Here is a 22,617-nt window from a genome sequence, read left to right on the forward strand (position 1 = left end):
AGATGACTGGCTGATGCACCACCTGTGCCCCCTACTGTGCCAACTTTCTGTGCTTTAGCCACCCGGCACTTTGCTCGTTGTTGTGAGCATCGCTCCTCTGCCCCCAGTTGTTGCTGGAGGGCGGCTGCCTCCAACTGCCCAGTAGCATCCTACACGAGCCTCCTCCACTAAGGCCGATCTTGACACCGCTGGTACCAGTCATCGGCAAGTCCACTCAGGTCCACATCCTCCTGTGCCACATCACTCCATCACTTCTCCAGTCCGTACCATGCCCATTTAGCCCCCTCTGTCGGGCTACATGACCCAGCCAACGTAGTCTTGCCTGCCAGAGGAGCACATTGATGAGACTTTGTCCATATCTTTCAAGGATGGAACTCACAGGCAGGGCAGTCAAAATGTTTCTAACCGGCAAATATATTCCATTAGGGGGGTCCACGTTTCACAATCATAGAGAAGGGAGGGCATGACCATTGCCGAGAAGATAATGCCGCTCGGCTGATTCGGAGTGAGACCTCTGCTGTCAAACCAGAGCCAGTCATAAGCACACTGCCCAGGTATGGAAAACTCTCCACTCTCTTCACAACTGCCCCATTACCAATTGGGAGTCGTGGTGGTGTGGTGTCTGATGACGCAAAATACCCAAAATACGAGACACACATATACACTCACACACAAATAGAGACACAAAGACAGTGACACACACAGATACAAAGATAAAGATATACACAAAGAGACCCACAAAGAGAGAGACAGAGAGACACACAAAGAGGTACATTCACACACAGATATGAGACTCACACGTGCCTGAAACACACTTTACTCCATAGGGGTTGGGCCCAAGCATCACGTTATTATGAACTTTGCTCACACAGATGCCCGTAGTTTACACACGGAGCCCCAGCTGACACACACACACGCAGAACTAAACCAATGTTTGGCACGACACGTGCGAGGAGAGGGAACGAGGAACGCAGGAAGGTCGAGAATCAGATGGAGAGACATAGCTACAAAAGATCCCAAACAAAAGACCATGATCCTCCATAGCGGCGAGACTGATTCAAGATGGGAGGCAGTTGAAGGCGTTTGCCAGCCTTGGCCCAGCACTCGCTCAGCTCAGTCCTCGATGCTGATTGGACGGAGAGGAACCGAGTATCTTACTTCTCCTGCCATGAACTGTCCGAACCCAGGTGGGAAGGTGAGTGTGGCGATGATGAACGTGACGGTGGCCGGGAAGAGCAGGCGCCTGAGACACACACGCAACGGAACCGCCTTTACTCACGCATTCTCATACGCGCGTACGTTCTCGTGCATCCGTATGCATGTGTGTATGTGTACGTAGACAGAATTGCAGGGCAGTGGCGCAGTGCGCTAACTTTGCGTCACCGAGTTCGTGACGCTGTGGTAATTTCACCACGACTTAGTGGTGAATAGCAGGTACTATTGCATGACTGAATGCATACGTGCATGCATGTGACAGTGCTAGCATGGCGGTCAGCACGCAAACCAAAATCGTATAATCTGGATCAACTGCCCCATGAGCAGAGACGCTCTCTAGTATAGGTAAAGGTACAGCCCTGCAATTGCTGGCTCACGCCATTGCTGGCAGAGGGACCTCCACTCGAGGAAGCACTAGAGAGCCCCTCTAGATTGTATTAAAGAGCTACTCTTTCACACTGGCCACACAACCTGGAAGCGTACATTCTAACGTACTGTAATGTGGACGAATGTATAGGTCACATATTTCAAAGACAATTGAGACAACAGTGTTTCCCCGGCAATGACTGGGAGGACCAGGTATCAGTGCGGAAAATGAAGGCCTCACTTTTTCATGAAGAACTTGTTGATGGCCTTGTTCCTTCGGAAGAAGAGGACGATCCTACGGTTGAAGTAAACGAAGAGCGCGCCGACCAGACCACACGAGATCCTAGCGTAGACACAGCCGCAGCTTCAGCACCGCGCCCTCACCAGGCTCACCGCAACACTCTCTCCAGCTCAACACTCAATCACAACACACTTACCACAACATACACTCACCGACAGAACACTCGCCAACACAACACTCTCAATGCAACATTCTGACCGCAACAAGCTCACTAACGCAACACTTACTGTCAGAACACACTTACTACAATACTCTTGCCAACACTACACTCACCAACACAATGCTTGTGTAGTGACATAGAATGGTCACTACTGTGTCGGCCTGTACGAGGGCTGGGGGCCCCAAGGGGGTGCCTGGGGGGTCACGTGCTGGAGGGATCCGGACCTTCCCAGAGGTGGGGGAAGTGAGGCGTGTCCTGGGAAGGGAGGCGTGGCCTGAAGAGAGCCAGCCACACCGGGGCGGAGCCAGCCACGCCAAACCAGATATAAGCGTGGTGTGAACGCAGAGCAAGGCTGTTGTACTGTACTCCAAAGTGAAGACATCATCGGTCGTCAAGTCCCGAGTCGTCGTCCTGGGCCAGGCAGGCCGTTGCCTGCCTGGTCCAGTCTGTGTCGTGTTCCAGAGTGTTAGTGAGTTGAGGAAGGTGGTTACCACCTTATGTACAGTGTTATATTACTTACCGTTTAATAAATAGTGTTGCCTCCAAGCTGCGTGTGTGTGCACCTAATTCGGTCTTACTACATTTGGTGTAGAAGTGGTTATCGAACTTTCGCTGATTAATTTGAAGAAGCTGTACCCTTCGCTGCCATGGTGTAAAAGCTGGCAGCGAAGTGCAAGACCCAACCGGAGGTGCGGATGGACGGTGTGGGTTGCACCTGGCCTCTCCCTGCGACGACCCCGGAGTCCGGGGCCCCGGTGGTGTGCCCCGGGGGATGGGCGACTGCAGCCTGCATGGGAGGAGGCTGCGGGCCCGGGCTGGTCGCCATCGACGGCGAGTTGGAGCGACGTCGCTCGTCAACTCGACCAGCTGCTGGTGGCAAGGGAGTGGCCGGGTGTTGGTGAGTGATGGCGAAATTGCAAGATGACGCAGCTGTGGCGTTCGCGCCGTTTCGGCGGTGCCGGCGTTCCTGCCATTTCACTGCGGCGGCGTTCCCGCCAGTTTCACAGTGCCGGCGTTCCCGCCATTTGCACCATGCCGGCGGTTCCCGCCACTTCAACGTGCCGCCGTTCCCGCCATTTTTTTACGTGCCAGCGTTCCCGCGGCGGCGGCGTTCCCGCCATTTCAACGTGTTGGCGTTCCCGCACTTCCCACAGCCGCGTTCCCGCCATTTTCACCGCAGCAGTGGTTTCGCGGTGGCGGCGTTCCCGCCTTTTGCGCCTTGTGTGCTGCGCCGGCCTGGCGGCGCGCCGCTGCAGCCCTGTGATTACGGGCCTCCGTCCCCACATTGAAGTAAGAAGAGCGGGGGAGGGCATCGGTGGTGAGAGCGAGAGGGGCCCGTGATTGAAGAGAGGGTTTCGACGTTGGAGACACTGCTGGGAGGGACTTTTTCAGTTTGACTCTCCGGTTTTGTGTTCCTCGCGGACGGTTTTTCCCTCTGTTCTTTTTGCATTTTGGCTTGTGCGAGTGTTATTTGGTGTTATATTGTTGTTGTGATGTTGTGGCCAGGAAGAGGTTGGCTTAGGGCTTTTGGTTTGCTATTCATAGGGATGTTAGTTGGGTGCTTGGTGTTGTGGTGTGTTGCTGTGTGGCGTTTTTGATGCTTGGCGTAGGGGTTTAGGATTGGTTTGTTGTTGCGGTTGTCTAGGATTGTTGTTGTTTATATGTGGGGACTGGATGGAGCATTGCGCCAAATGATTGACTGTACGAACTTCGTATACTGCATATACTGTATTAATCAATTCGGCGATTTTGGACGTTTGTGTCTAGTTTTTTTTTGCTCTCAAAATTCGAATGCCCTGAGTCCCATGGTTAATGTTGAAGGGGATTTTGAAATGACAGGTTCGGTTTGTTTCAAACTCACTGGTTGGTTCCTGTCCGTTGTTGCACAGATGATGTCTTTTGTGCGGGAATGCTCCTTGTGTTCTACGTGGATCGGGGGTGCGTTTCCGTTAATTGCCGTCAAATTGCGTTGCTCTCTCCACTCGGTTGGTACAGCTGCATGCTGCAATGCGAGTCTCGGAGATGATGTGTACGGATACGGGATGTGAGGTGTATTGTTGTGACCATTGAATATTCGGGATCGTCACAAATTGTGCGTACCTGTTCGGCATTGGATCAGTTCTGTGGGGGATCATAATTCAAATTGTATGTGTTGTGATCGTGTTAAATTGCGATGGTGACATGCTGCCAGGGATTTGGAATTGTGCTGCTGGCTGTCACCTATCTTGGGGCGCAGGTCCTGACCAGGATGGCCCAGTGAGAGTTGCGTGTCTAACATGAACGTTGTGGTCCCGTCATGCTATGGCTGACGGCTTGACCTGACAGCCCGGAGATTGAAACACTCCGTGGTATGTCTAGCCTAGTGGGCTGTGCGCTCACAGGGCTCGGAGAGTGTGGTCCCGTCATGCAATGGCTGACGGCTTGACCTGACAGCCCGGAGATTGAAACACTCCGTGGTATGTCTAGCCTAGTGGGCTGTGCGCTCACAGGGCTCGGAGAGTGTGGTCCCGTCATGCAATGGCTGACGGCTTGACCTGACAGCCCGGAGATTGAAACACTCCGTGGCATGTCTAGCCTAGTGGGCTGTGCGCTCACATGGCTCGGAGAGTGTGGTCCCGTCATGCAATGGCTGACGGCTTGACCTGACAGCCCGGAGATCGAGACACTCCGTGGCTTGTCTAGCCTAGTGGGCTGTGCGCTCACATGGCTCGGGGAGTGTGGTCCCGTCATGCTGTGTCTGACGGCTTGACCTGACAGCCCGGAGATCGAGACACTCTGTGGCTTGTCTAGCCTTGTGGGCTGTGCGCTCACATGGCTCGGGGAGTGTGGTCCCGTCATGCTATGGCTGACAGCTTGACCTGACGGCTCGGAGGTTGAGACCCTCCGAGGCGCGTTGAAACAGTGGGCTGGAGATTCGTAAGGTTCAGGTGGAGTTGTCCTGTTACGTTGAGACTGTATCCCTCAGTTGTTAGGGTGCATGTTGTCCAGTGAGTGAACGATGGGTCGTCTCAGCTTGGTCGGTACAGCTATATGCTGCGATGCGAGTCTTGGAGAGAGACTGGGTCGTCTCAGCTCGGTCGGTACAGCTATATGCTGCGATGCGAGTCTTGGAGAGAGACTGGGTCATCTCAGCTCGGTCGGTACAGCTATATGCTGCGATGCGAGTCTTGGAGAGAGACTGGGTTAAAATCCCACCGATATGGCCGACGCATGCTGCTGGTTGTGACGCCGCGTCGGAAAGGCGGTGGGGTGGTAACATGGAAATTCCCCCCCCGATATGGCCGACGTGTGCTACTGGTTGTGACGCCGTTGTTAATTCCCCGTTTTCTATGCGGTTCCCTTTTACCCTCGTCGATTCTGTATATATTACGTGATTGTATTTCTTATCGGTCGCCGGTCATTTATTGATGTTGCTGGTTCGGAGGCACACCTTTTCGATTTTTCACAGTTGTGTTACAGCCGGGGACGGCTGTGTGTTTATACAGGGGGGGGTGATGTAGTGACATAGAATGGTCACTACTGTGTCGGCCTGTACGAGGGCTGGGGGCCCCAAGGGGGTGCCTGGGGGGTCACGTGCTGGAGGGATCCGGACCTTCCCAGAGGTGGGGGAAGTGAGGCGTGTCCTGGGAAGGGAGGCGTGGCCTGAAGAGAGCCAGCCACGCCGGGGCGGAGCCAGCCATGCCAACCCAGATATAAGCGTGGTGTGAACGCAGAGCGAGGCTGTTGTACTGTACTCCAAAGTGAAGACATCACCGGTCGTCAAGTCCCGAGTCGTCGTCCTGGGCCAGGCAGGCCGTTGCCTGCCTGGTCCAGTCTGTGTCGTGTTCCAGAGTGTTAGTGAGTTGAGGAAGGTGGTCACCACCTTATGTACAGTGTTATATTACTTACCGTTTAATAAATAGTGTTGCCTCCAAGCTGCGTGTGTGTGCACCTAATTCGGTCTTACTACACTTGCACCACAATACTGTCACCAACACAACAACCCACCCAGCAGCAACACTCTCATTATAACCCTATCACCACCACAGGCTCTTCACCCTCGGCCCCAAGTTTGCGTGGACCGCGCTCGTGCAGGGCAACAGGATCCTTCAGGCAAGGTGCTGCACGATGAGCATTAGCGGCGGCACGCGAGTGTTTGTGTCGCTGAGTGCGAGCAGACAGGGTGAGGCGCGCACCCGATCACCACGAAGGCCGGCAGCTCCTGCAGGTCGAATGGAAAGTCGATCCTGAAGTTGGTCTTGAAGAGCGCAGTGATGGTCTCTGCGGAGACAACACGGCGATCAACGGGGGTGGCCGCGCGCTGCCCTCGGTGGGGGGACACTCGTGCCGGCGGCCGCGCCCGGCTCGCGTTCTCGTGCTCGTCCGCGAGCGTCGCAACAGCGCCACTGACCGGCGTCGTTGTTCCACACGGCCAGCACGCGGAAGATGAACGCGCTGATGGTGGCGGCGAAGAAGCCGCGCCAGTAATTCCTCACGGCAAAGTAGGTGGATGTCACTTCGATGCTGAAGAGCACACCTGCCGGGGAGACGAGGCGTCAGGTGCACTCATCCAGCCACACGCACATCCACACCTCTACATGCACCCACACCTTTATATACAAGGACAAAGATCCCCTGTATAGCCTTAACAGACTTTTGGGGCAAGTGCTGTTTGCGAGCACCTTTGAAGGCCAGCACGGTATACGAGGTGGTGGGTGGCCAACACCACGCCTGGCTGCCTTTTTCTAGCGCGCCGGCTGCTACGCCACACTTTTACATAAACCCACACCACTACATACAGCCACACCTCTACATACATCCACACATATATACTCACACATTCACCCCTGCATACATCTTCACACACTTGGCCACACTTGCCCGTGTGACATAGACTGCCCTACATCCAGGTTGCTATACAACTGTGTGTTGGTGTTGTGTGTTCACCCTAGCCTGAGCTCTGCCCACTGAGAGCCCCTAATCGTGTCTCCTGGAGGTTTTCTGGCAGTGGAACGGAGCCCACTCCTCGCGGGCATCAGGGACCGGGAGACTCTCGTGAGACGATTACAGCTGCAAGGTGGCCCTGGTAATGCCCGACGAATGAAATGCATCCGAGAGGATGTCCACCACGGAGATGGAGCGATGGAATGAGCTCGTGTGTGGGAGCAGTCGGTGACCATGGCTGCTGCTGCTGCTGAAAATAAATGGTGAGGTGGCTTTCTCTGCTGAACAATGCATTGGAGCAAGAGGTTTAAAGGTAATAACAATGATTATGTCTGGAGTGATTGCTTAGCTTAATAGCCAGGAATTCGCGCATTAACCCCTCGTACGCATGGTCAGTATTTTCAGAGTACTCAATTTCCCTCCCAAACGCAAAGCAACTCCTTCAAAGATGATTGGCCAAACGTCGCAATTGCTGGGCCCAAGAAAGAGAGTCTTGAAACTCTGAGAGCCTGATCTGGATGAATAATTTTAAGGACTGGTATTATCCATAATAAAGGTTTTTCCGGGTTATTTTGATTTAAAGCTTTCGTGACTGCAAGGATGCATATTCTTGGTTCTTTCGATAAAGTCACGTAGAAGGGAAATAATAAAATAATAAAAATATTAAACGAAAAATATTTTAATATTTATTATTTCCCTTCTACGTGACTTTACCGAAAGAACCAAGAATATAAATGTGTAGTTAACCCCCCACCACCTGACAAAGCCAATTAGTAAGGTTGGTCACAATATTCTCAGATCAACATAATATGTATGGAGGTGAGTTGAGCTTCCTTCGTGGCGTGCGTGGCCTGAGCGTGCTCATCGGAGGTGCGGGGTAGGACAACAAACTAAACATAAAAGCATTCCACTATATGTTTATTAACTATGAATAACCAATCCAATAATAGATACTGCATATTCTCAAATTAACATGATCCATAGACTCACAGTGATGACATCACCTTTAGTCTATTTAAGACCGAAACAGGAAAACATCTCCAGAATGCTGGCTACTTACATATTAAAGCTGGTTGTAATCACCAGCAAAACGTTGTACTCGAATAACAAATGTCGTGGGTTTACTCTCCCAAACGCTCGTGTGCTGAAGTAGTAACGAAGTGGCATGTTTTGTTGACGTAACAAACCTTACTAATTGGCTGTATCGGGCGGTGGCGGGTTTAAAGACATTTATATTTACACGATCTAACCCAAAAAACTTATGATGGATATTATTGGTCGCGAAAACCTACGTGTTAAAATTACTGGTATTAACAGAATATTACATAATACACCATCAAAAGAAGTGGAGATGTATGTATATTGAACTTTTTTCGCATTGTACGTCGCCAACCGTGTGAATTGGAAGTGCGAGATCATGATGAACAAAGTAAACATAGTCGATGTGAATGTAAACAATGCTTAACTCTGCGCTTTGATGCTGACTAAACGTAATACGAGGAAAGCATGCAGGTGTAGAACATGGGCAAAAGCAGGGCTCCATTCTCACTCGGTATTTTTTAGAACGCTACTGGGCTGGGCTTGGATTGTCGGCATAAGGCACGAGCACAGTAGTAACAGGGTACACCTATCCATATTAACAGGTTTGCACATGTAAAATATAAAATGAGGCGAGATGGACGCATCGCTAAACTCTTTCCCGGGTCAGCATTCCAGGCTCTGTTCAGGTTGAAATGATGCCCTGGATATAAATTAATCTGACGTGTGAAGACGAGGCCACAGGGCGCATGGGTTAATGATCTGCCCGCACACTCGTCGTACGTACTACGCCTTCCCCCCCATTCCTCCCCTCGTCCACGTACAGCGGTGAGAGTGTGCGCCGTGCGAGTAAACTTGCCTCCGAGGGGCGTGCCGAAGCAACAGCCCACTCCGACGGCACAGCTCACAGTGAGGGCATCGGGCAGGCACGTGGGCCTCTACCCCGGCAGCCGTGGGGAGGACAGAGAGCACAGCGCAGGGACAGTGGAGGAGCGTGAGGCCACGAGGGGCCCAGGGGGCCGCCGCGCCACCAGCAAGGAGGGGTTAGCGACAGGGTGAACGGGAGACCTCTGGAAACACACGTCGAGGTTAAGGCGATAGAGGACACAGAGGACAAACGGCGCAGAGTAGAAGGAGGAGGCGACGCTCCTGACGCAAAGGGTGGAGGTACACTCGCTTGAGACGGAGCCGTGGGGTTGCTGCAGAGTGACATTTTTTTTTATGTCGTGTTTTTGGATTCCATCAGCAATCGAGGTTAGTCGTTTTTAAAATTGAGGGTCGTGGGATTTTGTAAAAAATCGCATTCCATTCTAATGACTCCCACAGGCGACAGAGCCTCCTGTTATGTTGAGTAACAGAGACCATTTCAATTAGGGTCTCTCCATTCACGCCCCCCCCCACAAGCATAACTCGATGCTGCTTATTGCCATGTGAAGAGCTCGTTCGCCTTGCTTCAGATTGGGATAACAAAATCCACTTTAATATATATTTTTTGTGTGTGCAGTCAAAGGTGACCAGGATGAGACCATAAACCAAACTACACTTGAATTGGTTAAATCTAGGCGAGGCCACCAAAGATGTAAATTGAGACATCGTCGGCTCCGTGTTTTAACATTGCTATAATGAACCGACATCGCACTATTTCCAGTGTAACACGGCTCAGTGGAAAGCGAGTGGGTTAGTATCGTGAGCCGTGACCCCTGACCCCGATGATCACTCAGGAAGATGGCGGCCGAGCCACCCAGGACTTGCCTCCGACAGGGGCGGCAAAGCTGCAGCCAACGCCCACGGCGCAGGCGGCCGCCAGCATCTCAATGTGCCGCGACTCGTTCTGTGGCCCACACCCCGGCAACGGGCACCAGCGCCGACATGGCCGCACCGGGGCAACAGCACACACGCATGCGGGGTTAGAGGCAGCAAAGCCACACAGCAAGCCATTACTGCACACACACAAGCACACTCACTCACGCAATGGCACCATGTCAGATTACCGGCGCTGGGCAGCAGCTGTCAGAACCGTAGAAAAATAGCCAAGGAACAATCGATGCAATAGTCTACAGTGTGTGTGTGAATAGCAGTCTACACTGTGCATCACTAACACTTTAACGGGAGAGTGGCCGTGCCCGATACGTGTGCCTGCCCACGTGGCGCGTGGCCTCTTGCAGCACGCGATGGTTTAATGTGAGCCCCACTCACACAACTGTTAGCGTTGTGTCTGTTTCCCTATTTTATTCCAGGTGTGCTCTCGGCATATGGCGAGGTGTCCACTGAGAACTCTCACAGAGCACTGCATTACCCTTCTGAGATCCCTTAGAAAGATCTCTTATCCACATTTTCCCACGTGCCCTGCCACAGAATTTTTCATTGTATGTCAGTCAAACTTGACATTTAAAGATAAATAGTGTATTTGGTAAGGCTGTGTTGGTAGTGGTGCACAATCACAAACAAACTCACATGTTGACTTTCATTGACAGTTAAAATTCTCAAAGCTGGAATGTTTGCAAAATTCAGTAAAAAGTCGAAGTTAATACATTATAATGTGAATTCGTGCACAGTGAATTGTGACCAGGCTGAGACCATCAACCTCCGACTCAGTTTGATCCCTGGTGGCTCAAACCTGGATTCGAGCCCAGAAACTCAGCAGTGCCAGCTCAGTGCTATGACCCCTAGATTAAACAAATATATACTTTTAAAGGATATTTATGAACAATGAAAACGAAAATTACAAAATATGAATGTCACTTAATTTTAATTACTTTAGAATTCAGTGGGAGAGGCAGAACAAGTAAAATGGCCCCACAGGCACGGGCGCCTGTTGCGTCTCGGCCAATCGGCAGTCTTCGTCTCTCTCGGCTGGTCACGCGCTCGTGTGTGCCGGCGTTTAACAAACACACACAGGGCTGCTTTCAACACTCTATTACATTACTTGTCTGACCATTTCGAGACTGTGCCTGGGAGATCTTGTTTGATTAAGCGCTGGAAAAAAGACATTCATTTTGGCTATGAATGAATGCAGTTAGTTTTTTTTTATAATTATGAAAGCTAATCCATTTGACAAAACAACTCAAATGACGAGTAAACTCAAGACATACACTCAACAGAGACACACTCTCAATAGATGCCCTCTCAACAGAGACCCCCTCTCAACAGACTCACTCCCTATTTGAACATGACCATTATTGTCATCTTTCCTGTCACAAATTCTGCCGCTGTGTTTTTTCGGGACGTCACTGAGTAGGGTGCTTCTGGTGAAAACGCATAAATCATGCGCCAATTTCTCATGTGACGCAGTTATTTTTGCACTGATTTCTATTTTCTTTATTGCTGTCGTTTATTTCTTTTGATTTAGTCATGTTGATGACCCAAGCCACTCGTGCAAATGAGACTGATCCTGGTCTCTAGTTAAACAAATAAAATTGACCTAAGTCCCTTTCTTTCTGCAAGCAAAGCATTGACGTTGGCACAGGCGCTAATCCTGCTGCTGCTAACGTTATTAGTGTTCCTGGCGTGACCCCCGCGTGGATCTTAATCCGCAGAGCGTCAGGATCAGAGGGGAAGGAGACAGAATGCCCTGTTCCTCCGGCAAATCTTTCTGTGTGCACTCGAGTACGCGAGCACATGCCTTGGCCCGCGGCACTGGCTAGACGCTCGGGCACACGCTGCTCGGGTGAACGCTCACAGCCGGAACCGGCGCGACCGCGCGATGTACAAGATGCACCGCATTGGACTCCTGCAGCCGTCGATGCTGTCACACGAACCCCAAGCTGTGTTGTAAATTAAACACTGCCGTACAGACGAAAGACTTTAACCAAATCATCCAGAATGTATCCTATCTCGTCCGGTCTAGGAAGTTAAGAAGATTGAGTCTGGATAGCGTTTGGCTGGGCGACTGCCATGCATGACAGTTTTGTGGGCTGCAGTGCTACGTTGTGGTCTGCAGACGGCATTGCAGCAAAATAAATTGTTGAACTGTACTTCTATACTCCCACCTCTACACTCCCAGAATTCACCAAACCGCACCGACCATTGTGGTGAAGTATCATCAGATAGCCTCCAGGGCACACACAGCGTGGGGAGGACCTCATCCAGTGGTGCATCGGCAATAAGGGGTGCACATTGACACTCAGATCCAAGTCGCATTGCAAGTCGGCCAAGAGGTGACATCACGGCAACGTCACAGCCCGGCCAGTGAGGGCGCGACGGTCTCTCCAGTCACAGCACCGTGCTACGGAGCAGGTGCCCAGATGTCTGACGGTACACATTATGTAACACGGTCTTCATTTCATTTCCTCCGCGCTCAAAGCTTCATCAGCCATGTCCTTAATTCGCTGAAAATGTGTCAAAACATTTTGCCGAGGTTGGTTTAGCCGTGCTTAAGTTGCCGTGGCTACAGAATCCGCGGGTAATTGCTTTTAAAGGCATTGGGAGAGCACGGGGAAGGGGCAGTTCCCACTGTGGACGCACAGAGTCGCGTCGAGGTGATGACTCCAGCTGCCTGGAGAAGCGGTCGCTCTGAGACACGTGATCAACAGAGCAGATTTAAGAGCACTTGGTAGTGGTGGTCGTGATTTGCTGATGAGCAATGAGGCAGTGCCCATCTCCTGTTTACAACCCTGAGCTAGGAGTGGGAAATTCAGTATCCTTATGACAGGGACGAATCTATCCATAGGACAATCACTATTGACTTCCCCACAAAGTGGTATTGCGAGCCGCGTGCTCTACTGCTGAGCCACAAAGTAAGTTGCACTACGCTGCAATGCCGGCAAACCAGGGTTCGATCTCTGGACACACACATTGCCAAAGGTGATATTGTATACAAAAGGCATCTGAGCCTCTCCGAGGTTGACTCTGCCAAAAATGAGGGCGGCGTTATAATGAACATTATCAATGAGTCTGGATAGCGCTTGGCTCTGTGCCCAATTCAATCGTTAATAGGTACTTGCTAACACGTGTTCTGATATTCTATGAAGCTTAATCGAGATTGTCTTGATCTACGAATACAAGGCACAGTAGGACTGCTTGAGAATGCAGACCTAAATAGCCCACGCCAACAACGATTACGCTTAATTTGATGTCCCAAATATGTGAAAAGTTCAAATATATGAAATATCACACGACAGAGTGAAAAGATAATATTAGGTGCGAAGACACTCTGACAGAACCCGAGACTCACGATTAATCTTGGGTTCAACTGCTGGTATCGCTTACTTTTGCTGCTCTAGCGAGTCAGAAATAAGTGCTCATAAATGAACTGCCCACCTCTACATCAACACTCGTAGATCACCGAGGGCCCTCGCAGACTACAGGGGCTCCTGTGGCAAGGGGGGATAGATGAGGCTGGCCCCAGGTGTGGGGTGATGCTATGACCATGTCAAGGCCTCCTCAAACTGCCTCAAGGACTGCTCATTTTAAAATGCTTAAATGAATCATTTCACTCAACAGGAATAAGATGCGTAATTTAATTTACATACTCTCACCTTTGGGGGAAACAATTATGGAAATAATTTTAAAATATCGTAATGAAAGCAGAGACTGGGAAGTGATCGCTGCCGAAGAGCACTATCAAGACGGATGCCAGCACCGCCATCCACGAATATTTCTTTTGAGAAATGCTGAGGCTGACCGATATTTACACGGCGGTCGTTTTAGCGGTATATTTAAGGCCCCACTGGCCAGCACGGTGCCAGCTATTTCCGTGCACAGCTCCAAACACGGCGACAGCAGGATGCGCGCTAATGAAATTTCACCCCAGGAAACCGAGAGGCTGCACCTCACGTTCACCAGCAGCGCCACTTTCTCTGTTTCGCTCTCGCACGCTCTCTCCCCGGCTTAGGTGCACTGCTACAATCGCTTAACCGTGCAACGACCGCGGAGTTGCATCGCTATTGTATCACCACGACAAGCGCACCTGCCACGGGCTGTGGCGGCGAGGCTGCCAATAGCCCGGGTATTGCATTATCGTGTCCTCAGAGAGATGCCCAGGGCTGTCATGTGAAAAGGACTGCGCTGTCATTAAGCCCCTAACAAGGGTGAAGGAGCTCGGCCTCCACTGCCCGCACCCTCGTGCCAGCAGCGGCGCCGCATCAATGCGTTGCCGACAGCCGCGGGATGTACCCTGCGGTTCATTCGCATTTTCAAGAAACTTCTCTGGCTGTGAAACGGAGCCATTTAAATCACGTGAGCTGCAGCTGCTGCACCTTATAAAATCCAGGCACTAGGTGAAACAATTGCTCTATTTAATTAAACAGGGCACTCAGCGCTATTTATTTTCTATTCGCAGCGAAACTGTTTACAAAACTCAAGCGAAAAGTTTATTTTAACCCCCGAGCTGGGTGTGCGCCACACGCACTCTCGTATCGTTGACACTCCTAATTTAACAGCGGCGCGGCAGCAGCTGGCGAACGCGTTGGCTCGGGTGCATGCTTGCACAAAGCCGCGCCACCAAGCGGCCACAGCCCGACATGGGGCAAGCGTTCGCGCCGCACAGCGGCGTCCGCTGGCACGGGCCCCGCTCCGTGTGTGCTCGAGGAATCGGAGGAGTCATCGGCCGTGAAGTTATCACCGTGTTTCATGGCGCGCGGACGCCGTGCGTTCGCCGGAGAGGTTCGGCCAGATAGCGGGTGATGGAAGATGCATGCCCTCGTTGAAAAGGACGACGACAGGTCGCCATCGCGAACAACGCACCGGCAAGTGTGGGTTAGACATCTGCGAGGATGGGGTTCGAACTGCGCAAGAGTCACAGTTTCATCCTCTTCCGTCTCCTGGACTGGAGGAGAGCCGCCGTGGTCCACACGTGGAATGTGCCCAACTAGCGCGTGAACAGGATCTCCCAGCCAGCGAGTCCATGAGTGGTCACATTTGGGGTAGTAATTCAATTACAAAAATAATAACTTTTTTCTTGACTTAAAGCTTTCGTGACTGCAGGAATTCATATTATTTGGGTCTTTCGGTAAAGTCACGTAGATAGGTTCTTCCTGATGACGATCCCTTGTGTTGTGATCGAAACGTCGTAGTTTTTGGTTTATTTCATTTTTTAAAAATCTATCTACGTGACTTTACCGAAAGACCCAAAGAATATGAATACATTTTTTGTTTCATTTTGTATGTCCAATTTGTATTGGCTGTGCCGTTGTTTGCACGAGATGAAGTTTGCACCGTCTCGTTTACATTGAATGTTATATTTGTTCCGCCTGCTTCGTTAAGCTCTCTGCCCTAAGCAGATCACCAGCTCCAACTGCAGGTGTGGCCATTTTATTGTTTCAAATCATCAGTACAGCTGTGATGAATGAGCTTCCCATCCGTGTGCTCAGTAACGACGCCCCCACAACATTCACAAGCGTGCGCTCACAGGCAGCAGCAACACACACGTTAACGCAATAATGACTTGTTACAGCGTCCAGACAGACATCTCGTGGCACGCTTCAGTCCTTGGGACACTGAGCTGTTTGCACATGAGCACGCGTGCGCACAGCAGGCAGGCAGTCGTCACCACGTGGCTACCGCTGTCAATCGGTAAACTCCCTGACACGGCTTGCATGGCTTTGTGGGTATCACCTACGATACCTTGAGTAGTAGAATACATTTGCTCTTGTGCTGCGCACACAGTTTTACGACCTGATGGGGCTTCTCGCTGTCTGGAGTGGGCTCATTTACGTGGACCGTCCAGAGTTATGCAAGCTGATGCTGGGGGGGGGGGGGGTCGGCGCTCACGTCGGGTTAACCTGACACACGGTGGGCGAGCTCACCTGGTAGATGCCGCCGAAAAACGACATGAATTTACTGAGCAGCGTGGCGCACACGCTGGCGACATGAACAAAGGGGCCCTGCGGACACAATGGAGAGAAAAAGGTTCGTCAGCGAGACACGACAACGACATCGGCACAGCACCTGGCGAGACGAGCACAGGCCCGGGTGTCAGTCCACCGTTATGTGATGTGCATCGATGGGGGGCACAGGACAGTACAATAATGCGGCTTACCACGTGTCCCAGCAGTAGCAGCCTATGACAATGTGTCCATGTGTGATGGTGGTCATGGGACCAAGAGATATCCAGGCTCAATCCTGCTTAACTTCCAATATCTGACGGGATCAGGGACATTCAAGTGCTGTACCAGCGAGCTTTTTATTAGTGACTGTTGTATTCGTGAGCTTTGTATGAGTTATTTCTGTATTATCACTGCCTCGGGGAGTGCTGTATTTGCCAGTGCTGTATTAGTTTGCATGGTATTAGTGCTGTGTTGATACGTGCTGTATTCGTGAGCCTTTTATTAATGAGCTTTGTATTGGTGCTGTATTAACGAGTTCTGTACAGATGTGTGCTGGAAGTAGTGAGGCAGAGCTATGCAGTGGAAAGAGCTCCAGCATCTGGCAGCTGGTGCTGGAAAGTTGATTATCGAGGTCCCGACAGCTAAGCGCTGTGCCCCGCGTCGTCTCAACATCATCCGATCCCAACACAGCTGTGGCTGCAGCTGCCGCGCATCGCTCCGCGGTCACGCGTCAATCCTCACTCATCCTCTACCGCCTCCTCCCTCGCTATCTGTCGTGTGGCTTAACAGCGGCGTGATCGGTCAATTTAAAGGCGCTCGCAACGACGTTCGGCGATGTGCCTGGTGCAGCACTCTGCACGCTCAGTGTTTCAAGTGTGTTTTTATAATGTATGTGATGTAGCTCTCAGAGACACCATCAGACTACACGGCGCCCACCCCAGGATGATGAGGACGACCCATTCCAAGGCGACGACAGCCCCCAGGTCCGGTCCCTCGCACGCCCCGGCCACGCCCCTATTCCGGAACTCTCGCTCACCGCACCTGGCCCTGCCTCCGCCCTTATTACACTTCATGGGTCCCGTGCTTCCCCTCACCACGTCACCCTGTCAACGCTTGTCCCATTACACTGTATAACAGCCTTTTAGTCATTGAATATACATTTTGTACAACATAATATATTGTAGTGTATTTAATGTACATTATGCACGTTGGTTACACCATGATCTTACGTGGCTCATGGGAAAATGGAATTGAAGATCCTTGCCCTATATCAATGGTGCCATGTGCCCCTCCTGTACCGACGGTGTCATCTGCTGCCCTCTGTACCAGTGCTGCCATGAGCCACCCCCGAGTCCCACAGTTCCGTGCGGTCGCCCGCTGGCCGGGCACGCGACCCATTGGCCTCACCTCCTTGCCGAGCGGCATGTTGCTGCCCAGGGAGCAGGAGAGGCCGACCACCTTGGCCACAAACGTCTTGAGAGTGAGGTACTCCTTGAGCACCACACCCCGCAGGATCGTCTTCATCTCAGGAATCCCGGAGCCTGGGAGCGATCCGCATGCCACTCCACGTTACATGGGGGCGGTGACGCAGCCTAGCCCTAACACATTCGCCGCTTGTTGTAGAGGTTCATGGTTCTAATTCCAACGGCCGCCCTGGTCAATACTATGGGAGCAATAACAACAACAACACTACGCTTCACAGTAGACGTTAAAAATCCCCTGACGTTTATTCGCAAGAGTAGGCCTGCGTAGGGTCCACATTTAACAAAAGAAAAAAATCACCTGCAAAATTACAAAATTGGGATAATACACATAGCGGCAATCATCGCCACCTACAACAAACAATGACATACGTACAAGTTAAAAAGCAAATATATTCTGAAGAAGAATTGCAATTAAAAATATGAAAACATAAAATCTTGTCAATGATTCCCATGCTGTGTGGGGCACTGTTGGAACTCACAGTGCACCCACTGCACATCCACCCCGCACTCAATGTACCTATGTTGAGCTTCTTTTGCACTCTACGAACCACCCGTGCTAATTGGAGGTGCGGGAAATCCTTCATCACACGTCTTCTCCATTACACACCACCTCCAATACTCCCCACGTCGTCAATCACACATCACCTCCAGTACTCACCAACTCCCAGCTCACATCATCTCCGAAAGACCCAAAGAATATCATCTCCAATATTTGATTGATATTAGTAATATGATTTATTTATCCAGGAAAGAGAGTCTTCCATTGGAATGTTTGTCAAATTCCATTCCAAGGAGTGTTTTTATATGGGAAAGACCTCACCTCAAGGGAGAAAACTGGTGCCCTGGAGAAACCCCACACATACGAGAGGGCAGCACTCGTAGGTCTGCACAGCTGGCCCCACGAACCCACTTGCTGTACTGCCATCTCATGGCGAGCTGGAAGCTTCGTGGCCTTGGACGTTTCATGAATCTCTCCTTCATCCACCAACCCCTCGCCTTTAAAAAGCTGGATCAGAGCTGTGCACCGCCACCACCGCACACGGCTCAACTACAGCAACGACAAATTATATAAAAACAAACCTGAGCTTCGTCACGCCCACTTTAATAAACCTACCCCATACTTCACCACGTTGGTCAGTGGGGGTTGGTGAAGGTGGGGAGTGTAGACACAGGAGCATAGAAGTAGAGTACAACAATGCTGCCCACCACGTAGCCCCACAGCGTAGAGCACCTGCTATGTGTGGCAATCGCCCACGTGCTACCAATACTCGTGCCGCTACCAGAAGCCTGGGATTCAAACCCCCACCCATGTCCCAGCGCACTGACCAACAGCCTGCGGCGAGACGATCTGGCAGAATCCGGCGGAGAAGGTGATGAGCACCACGGGGTAGGTGACCCACGCCAGATACTGCAGCATCACGTTGTTGTCAAGCTGCCGGAACATCCAGATGTGAGCTGCACACGGAGACACGCGTGGCACAACCGGTGATGCCGCGGCAAATCATTTCTCATCTCTCCGGCCCAGCAAGAGATGGGCTGGTAGGAGGAGACAGGTAGATGAGCAAGTAGGTGTGCAGGTGATCAAGCAGCTGAGCTTGCTGACAAGCGATTGGGCAAGCAGGGGGTTAATGGGCAAGAATATGGACAGGTAGGAGAACAGATAAGCTGGCGGACACGCATTTGGGTGTTTGGTGAGCAGGCGAGCAAGCGGCAAGAAGTTAGGGGAGTTGGTGGGCAGATGCATATGTGGGTGAGCTGGTGAGCGAGTGAGTAGCAGAGTAAGCCCGCGCCCACTTTCGTACTCACCCTGTAGACTCTTAGAGATGGCAAAGTCCATGACCCAGCTGACTAGCGCCATGACAAGGCCGAGAAGCAGCAGGAAGATCCAGTCCTCGCCGATGCGCGATACGAGGCACTTCCGTAGCTGGGATCTGCACACGGAACCTGGGGAACGTGCACCACTTGGTCATCTTGCCGCCACACACACGACCATAATAGCGACCCAGCCACACCCTATACTCATGTAATATCGTTGAGGACTCTTGGACGCCGGAGTTGGAGGCACACGTATTTATTCCGCGTCAGTTGGCACAATCACGGACATACAACACTGGAGGGGGTATCGGCCCCCTCACCCGGCTAGCTGGGGATACACTTGCTAGCTATGCCTAACCTACCTCCTAGTCCTCCACTAACGGGCTAGGGGAGGCTATCTGGTCCGACACTGGTAAGTCGGGCTTACGGTACCCGGAGTCCCAGACCAGCTCTGATAAGAGCACCGGCTCTGGCTCTCGAGACCACGCCGCTGGCTCGGTCCTGTGCGGCCCTGATAAGGGCGGCGATCCAGGGGAGTCCAGGGCTCTATCTGGACGATCTTCGGTCTTCACTGGTTTAGCTTAACATATCTCCCCGAGCCCTCCGGCTCATCCCCTTTTATACCAAACCCCCCGCTGAGGGGTGGTGCCCCGGGGGATCCCAGCTCCGAGTCAGCCCCCCAGGCTGCCCGATGCGGACGTCGCTGGGAGCACCTGCCCGTGCACCGACATAGCCACGCCCACTGTGTTTCTTTCCCATCTGATCCCATTGTATACAGCCCCTCCGTAACACCCCTACATCACCCCCCCCTGTACAGCTCGCAGCCGTCCCGGCTGCAAAAAAACAACAATAAAAGTGTATTTACCCCTTGAACCCGCGTGTGCCTCACAATTTTATTTCAACAATAACAATAACAAGAACACCAACAAGAACCGCAACAGCAAGAAGAGAATTAACCCGGCGCACCCCCCCTGAATAAATACGAATACCGTAAGAGCACCCTATATCCAATATGTAGGAGAACACACCACACACACAACACACAATGAACACAACATATGTACAATCCAGTGTGCAGGAACCACATCACCCACACAACACACAATGAACACAACATATGTACATTTCTCCGGCCCTCACAAAAGTCTGCGCATTTTTGCGCGCGTTCTTGCAGCGGGCCCTTCACACGGGGCAACCCCGGATGGCGGACTGTCGGGTGGCAACTGTCCGTCTCCGAGTGAGTGTCTTTTTGATGCCGCGAGACCCTCGGCATCCCCAGGAGGGGTTGTCGGGCGTGAGTCCGTCCCTCCTGGTGCACCTGGGGGCGGGACAGCCGGCAACACGTTAGGTGAGAGCAGCGGAGACGGACCCTGTGAGTCGGTCGACCCCCCACATGTTTGGCCACGCGTGTGTGAAGTGGGAATTCGTACCGCAATGAAGGGTTTTAATGCGTACGCACTGAGGCCGCAAAACCTCAACCACCTCCACAGGGCCCCGCCACGGCCGCACCAGTTTAGAGGAGGTCGCGAGTGGTACCTGTGGACAGTGCAGCCATGCCTTGTCCCCCGGCTTCCACTGCAGCACGTGCGCCCGACCCAGTCTGAGCCTCTCATTAGCTTTCTGACGGAGGTCGGAATTTTGCATGGCAGCATCCCGTGCCTCTGTTAATTTAGCAAGATTAAATTTAACATGGTCGGCAAATTTAGTTTTACCCTGCGGCGCGGGGATCTGCAGCTGGGCCCGAACAGGCGGGTCAGGTTCGCGGCCATACATCAGGAAGAATGGGGAAAATCCCGTTGCCGCATGGGGGGCCATTCTATATGCTGCCAAGACCCCTTGAATTTGCAGGTCCCAATCGGTCTGTGAGTCCGAAACCTGCTGTGACAACATCGACGTGATGGTTCGATGCAGACGCTCGACCATCCCGTCAGTTTGCGGGTGATACGGGGAGGTATGAATTTTTTTCGTGCCCAGGAGCTCACAGACTTGTTGGAGTAGTTTGCCGGAAAAATTTTTGCCCTGGTCGGTCAGCAGCCGCTCCGGAGCACCTTTGTCCAGGACGTATCCCTGGACAAAGGCCTCCACGATGGCTGCTGCCGACTGGTTGGCAAGGGGCCAGGCCAGAGGCCAGCGCGTAAAGTATTCCACACCGGTCAACAAATATCTATTGCCCCTGGGGGTGGCGGGTAATGGGCCCAGAATATCCAGCGCGACAAGCTCGTTGACTCTGGAGACTTTGATAGATTGCAAAGGCGGGTTAGACTCCCGTGCTGGTGGTTTCCGTTGCGCACACCGAGGGCATGACCCCAACAGATCCGCGACATCCCTTGTCATGCCCGGCCAAAAAAAATCAAGCTGGAGCAAGGCGAGGGTCTTTTGGGTCCCCAGGTGGAGGAGGCGCTCATGAGCGGCCCACACCACCTTACCCCGCAACACAGAAGTGACCACCAGCCGGTGTCGATGGGATCTCCCGTCCCAATGCATTAGCATACCCTGGACCATTTCCCATGAGTCGGCATCACCCCTCCCCCGCCCAGCACCCCCGACGCGACGACGCAACGCGAGGAGGGAGGTATCCTCCATCTGGAGGCGCCCCCATTCAGTGACAGGCAACCCCAACAGGGAATCTTTTCCCTGTTGCGCGATCGAATTCGTCATTGACGCTGCGTCGTCGGCGGCCGCCAAGACCGGAACGGATATCTGACCCGGAGGCCTGCAACGTCCCGACCCCAGGAGGCATGCGCATTCGGAGGTGGTTGGCATGCGCGACAGAGCGTCCGCATTGGTGTGGCGAACGCCCTTACGGTACGTAGTTTCAAAATCAAAGTCCTGGAGAATCTCCAACCATCGAGACAATTGTCCCGATGGTTGTTGAACTCGCAGGGCGTACTGTAGTGCCGCATGATCTGTGCGGACGGTGAAACGCCGGCCGTACAGATACAGGCGGTACTGTTGGATGAAATTGACAATTGCCAACAGTTCCCGACGGGTGACACAATATCTTTGCTCCGCTGGAGACAACACCCGACTACCGTACGCGACTACCCGTTCTACGCCGTCAACCACCTGGGAAAGCACGCCCCCAATACCCGTGTTGCTCGCATCGGTGTCGAGCAAAAAGGGTTTAGAAAAATCGGGGTAAACCAAGGGAGGAGCTTTTACCAGAGCGTCCCGAAGGGAGCGAAAAGCAGCCTCCTCCTCCTGTCCCCAATGAAACCGGACCCCCTTTGACGTCAAAGCGTGTAGGGGCTTCGCAATTGTCGCAAAATCCGCGAAAAACCGTCGGTAATACGACGGCGAATCCAACGAAACTCCTGACCTCTCCCACAGAGGTGGGAGTCGGCCAGGAGCTGACGCACTGCGTTTTGGCGGGATCGGTAGCAATACCTGAGCGTCCGACGATATGTCCCAAATAACGCACAGACTCGCGTAACAGATGACATTTTTGGGGTTTAAATTTCAAATTAGCAGCCCGCATTTTGAGGAAAACCGCCCGCAACCTCTGGAGATGTTCGTCAAATGTTTTGCTAAAGACGATAACGTCATCCA

General features: G+C 52.3%; 1 protein-coding gene across 6 annotated transcripts in view; it reads right to left on the reverse strand.

Moving 5' to 3' along the window:
* Positions 1-22,617, reverse strand: part of LOC144944978 (chloride channel protein 2-like) — a 111,863-nt gene that overhangs the window by 16,022 nt on the left and 73,224 nt on the right. For 5 of the 6 annotated variants that reach the window (XM_078873098.1, XM_078873097.1, XM_078873099.1 and 2 more), the window contains 9 exons: positions 19,060-19,197; positions 18,580-18,708; positions 17,177-17,310; positions 15,749-15,826; positions 9,756-9,834; positions 6,433-6,558; positions 6,218-6,302; positions 1,823-1,924; positions 1,159-1,243 (listed from right to left, as the gene is read on the reverse strand). In XM_078873098.1, the coding sequence (XP_078729224.1) occupies positions 1,159-1,243; positions 1,823-1,924; positions 6,218-6,302; positions 6,433-6,558; positions 9,756-9,834; positions 15,749-15,826; positions 17,177-17,310; positions 18,580-18,708; positions 19,060-19,197 (956 nt within the window). Of the gene's footprint in view, positions 1-1,158; positions 1,244-1,822; positions 1,925-6,217; positions 6,303-6,432; positions 6,559-8,862; positions 8,942-9,755; positions 9,835-15,748; positions 15,827-17,176; positions 17,311-18,579; positions 18,709-19,059; positions 19,198-22,617 lie in introns of those variants that run through there. The other variant, XM_078873101.1, reaches the window with a different exon arrangement.

Source organism: Lampetra fluviatilis, chromosome 36 (genome assembly GCF_964198595.1).
Source record: "Lampetra fluviatilis chromosome 36, kcLamFluv1.1, whole genome shotgun sequence".
Classification (NCBI taxonomy): Eukaryota; Metazoa; Chordata; class Hyperoartia; order Petromyzontiformes; family Petromyzontidae; genus Lampetra; species Lampetra fluviatilis.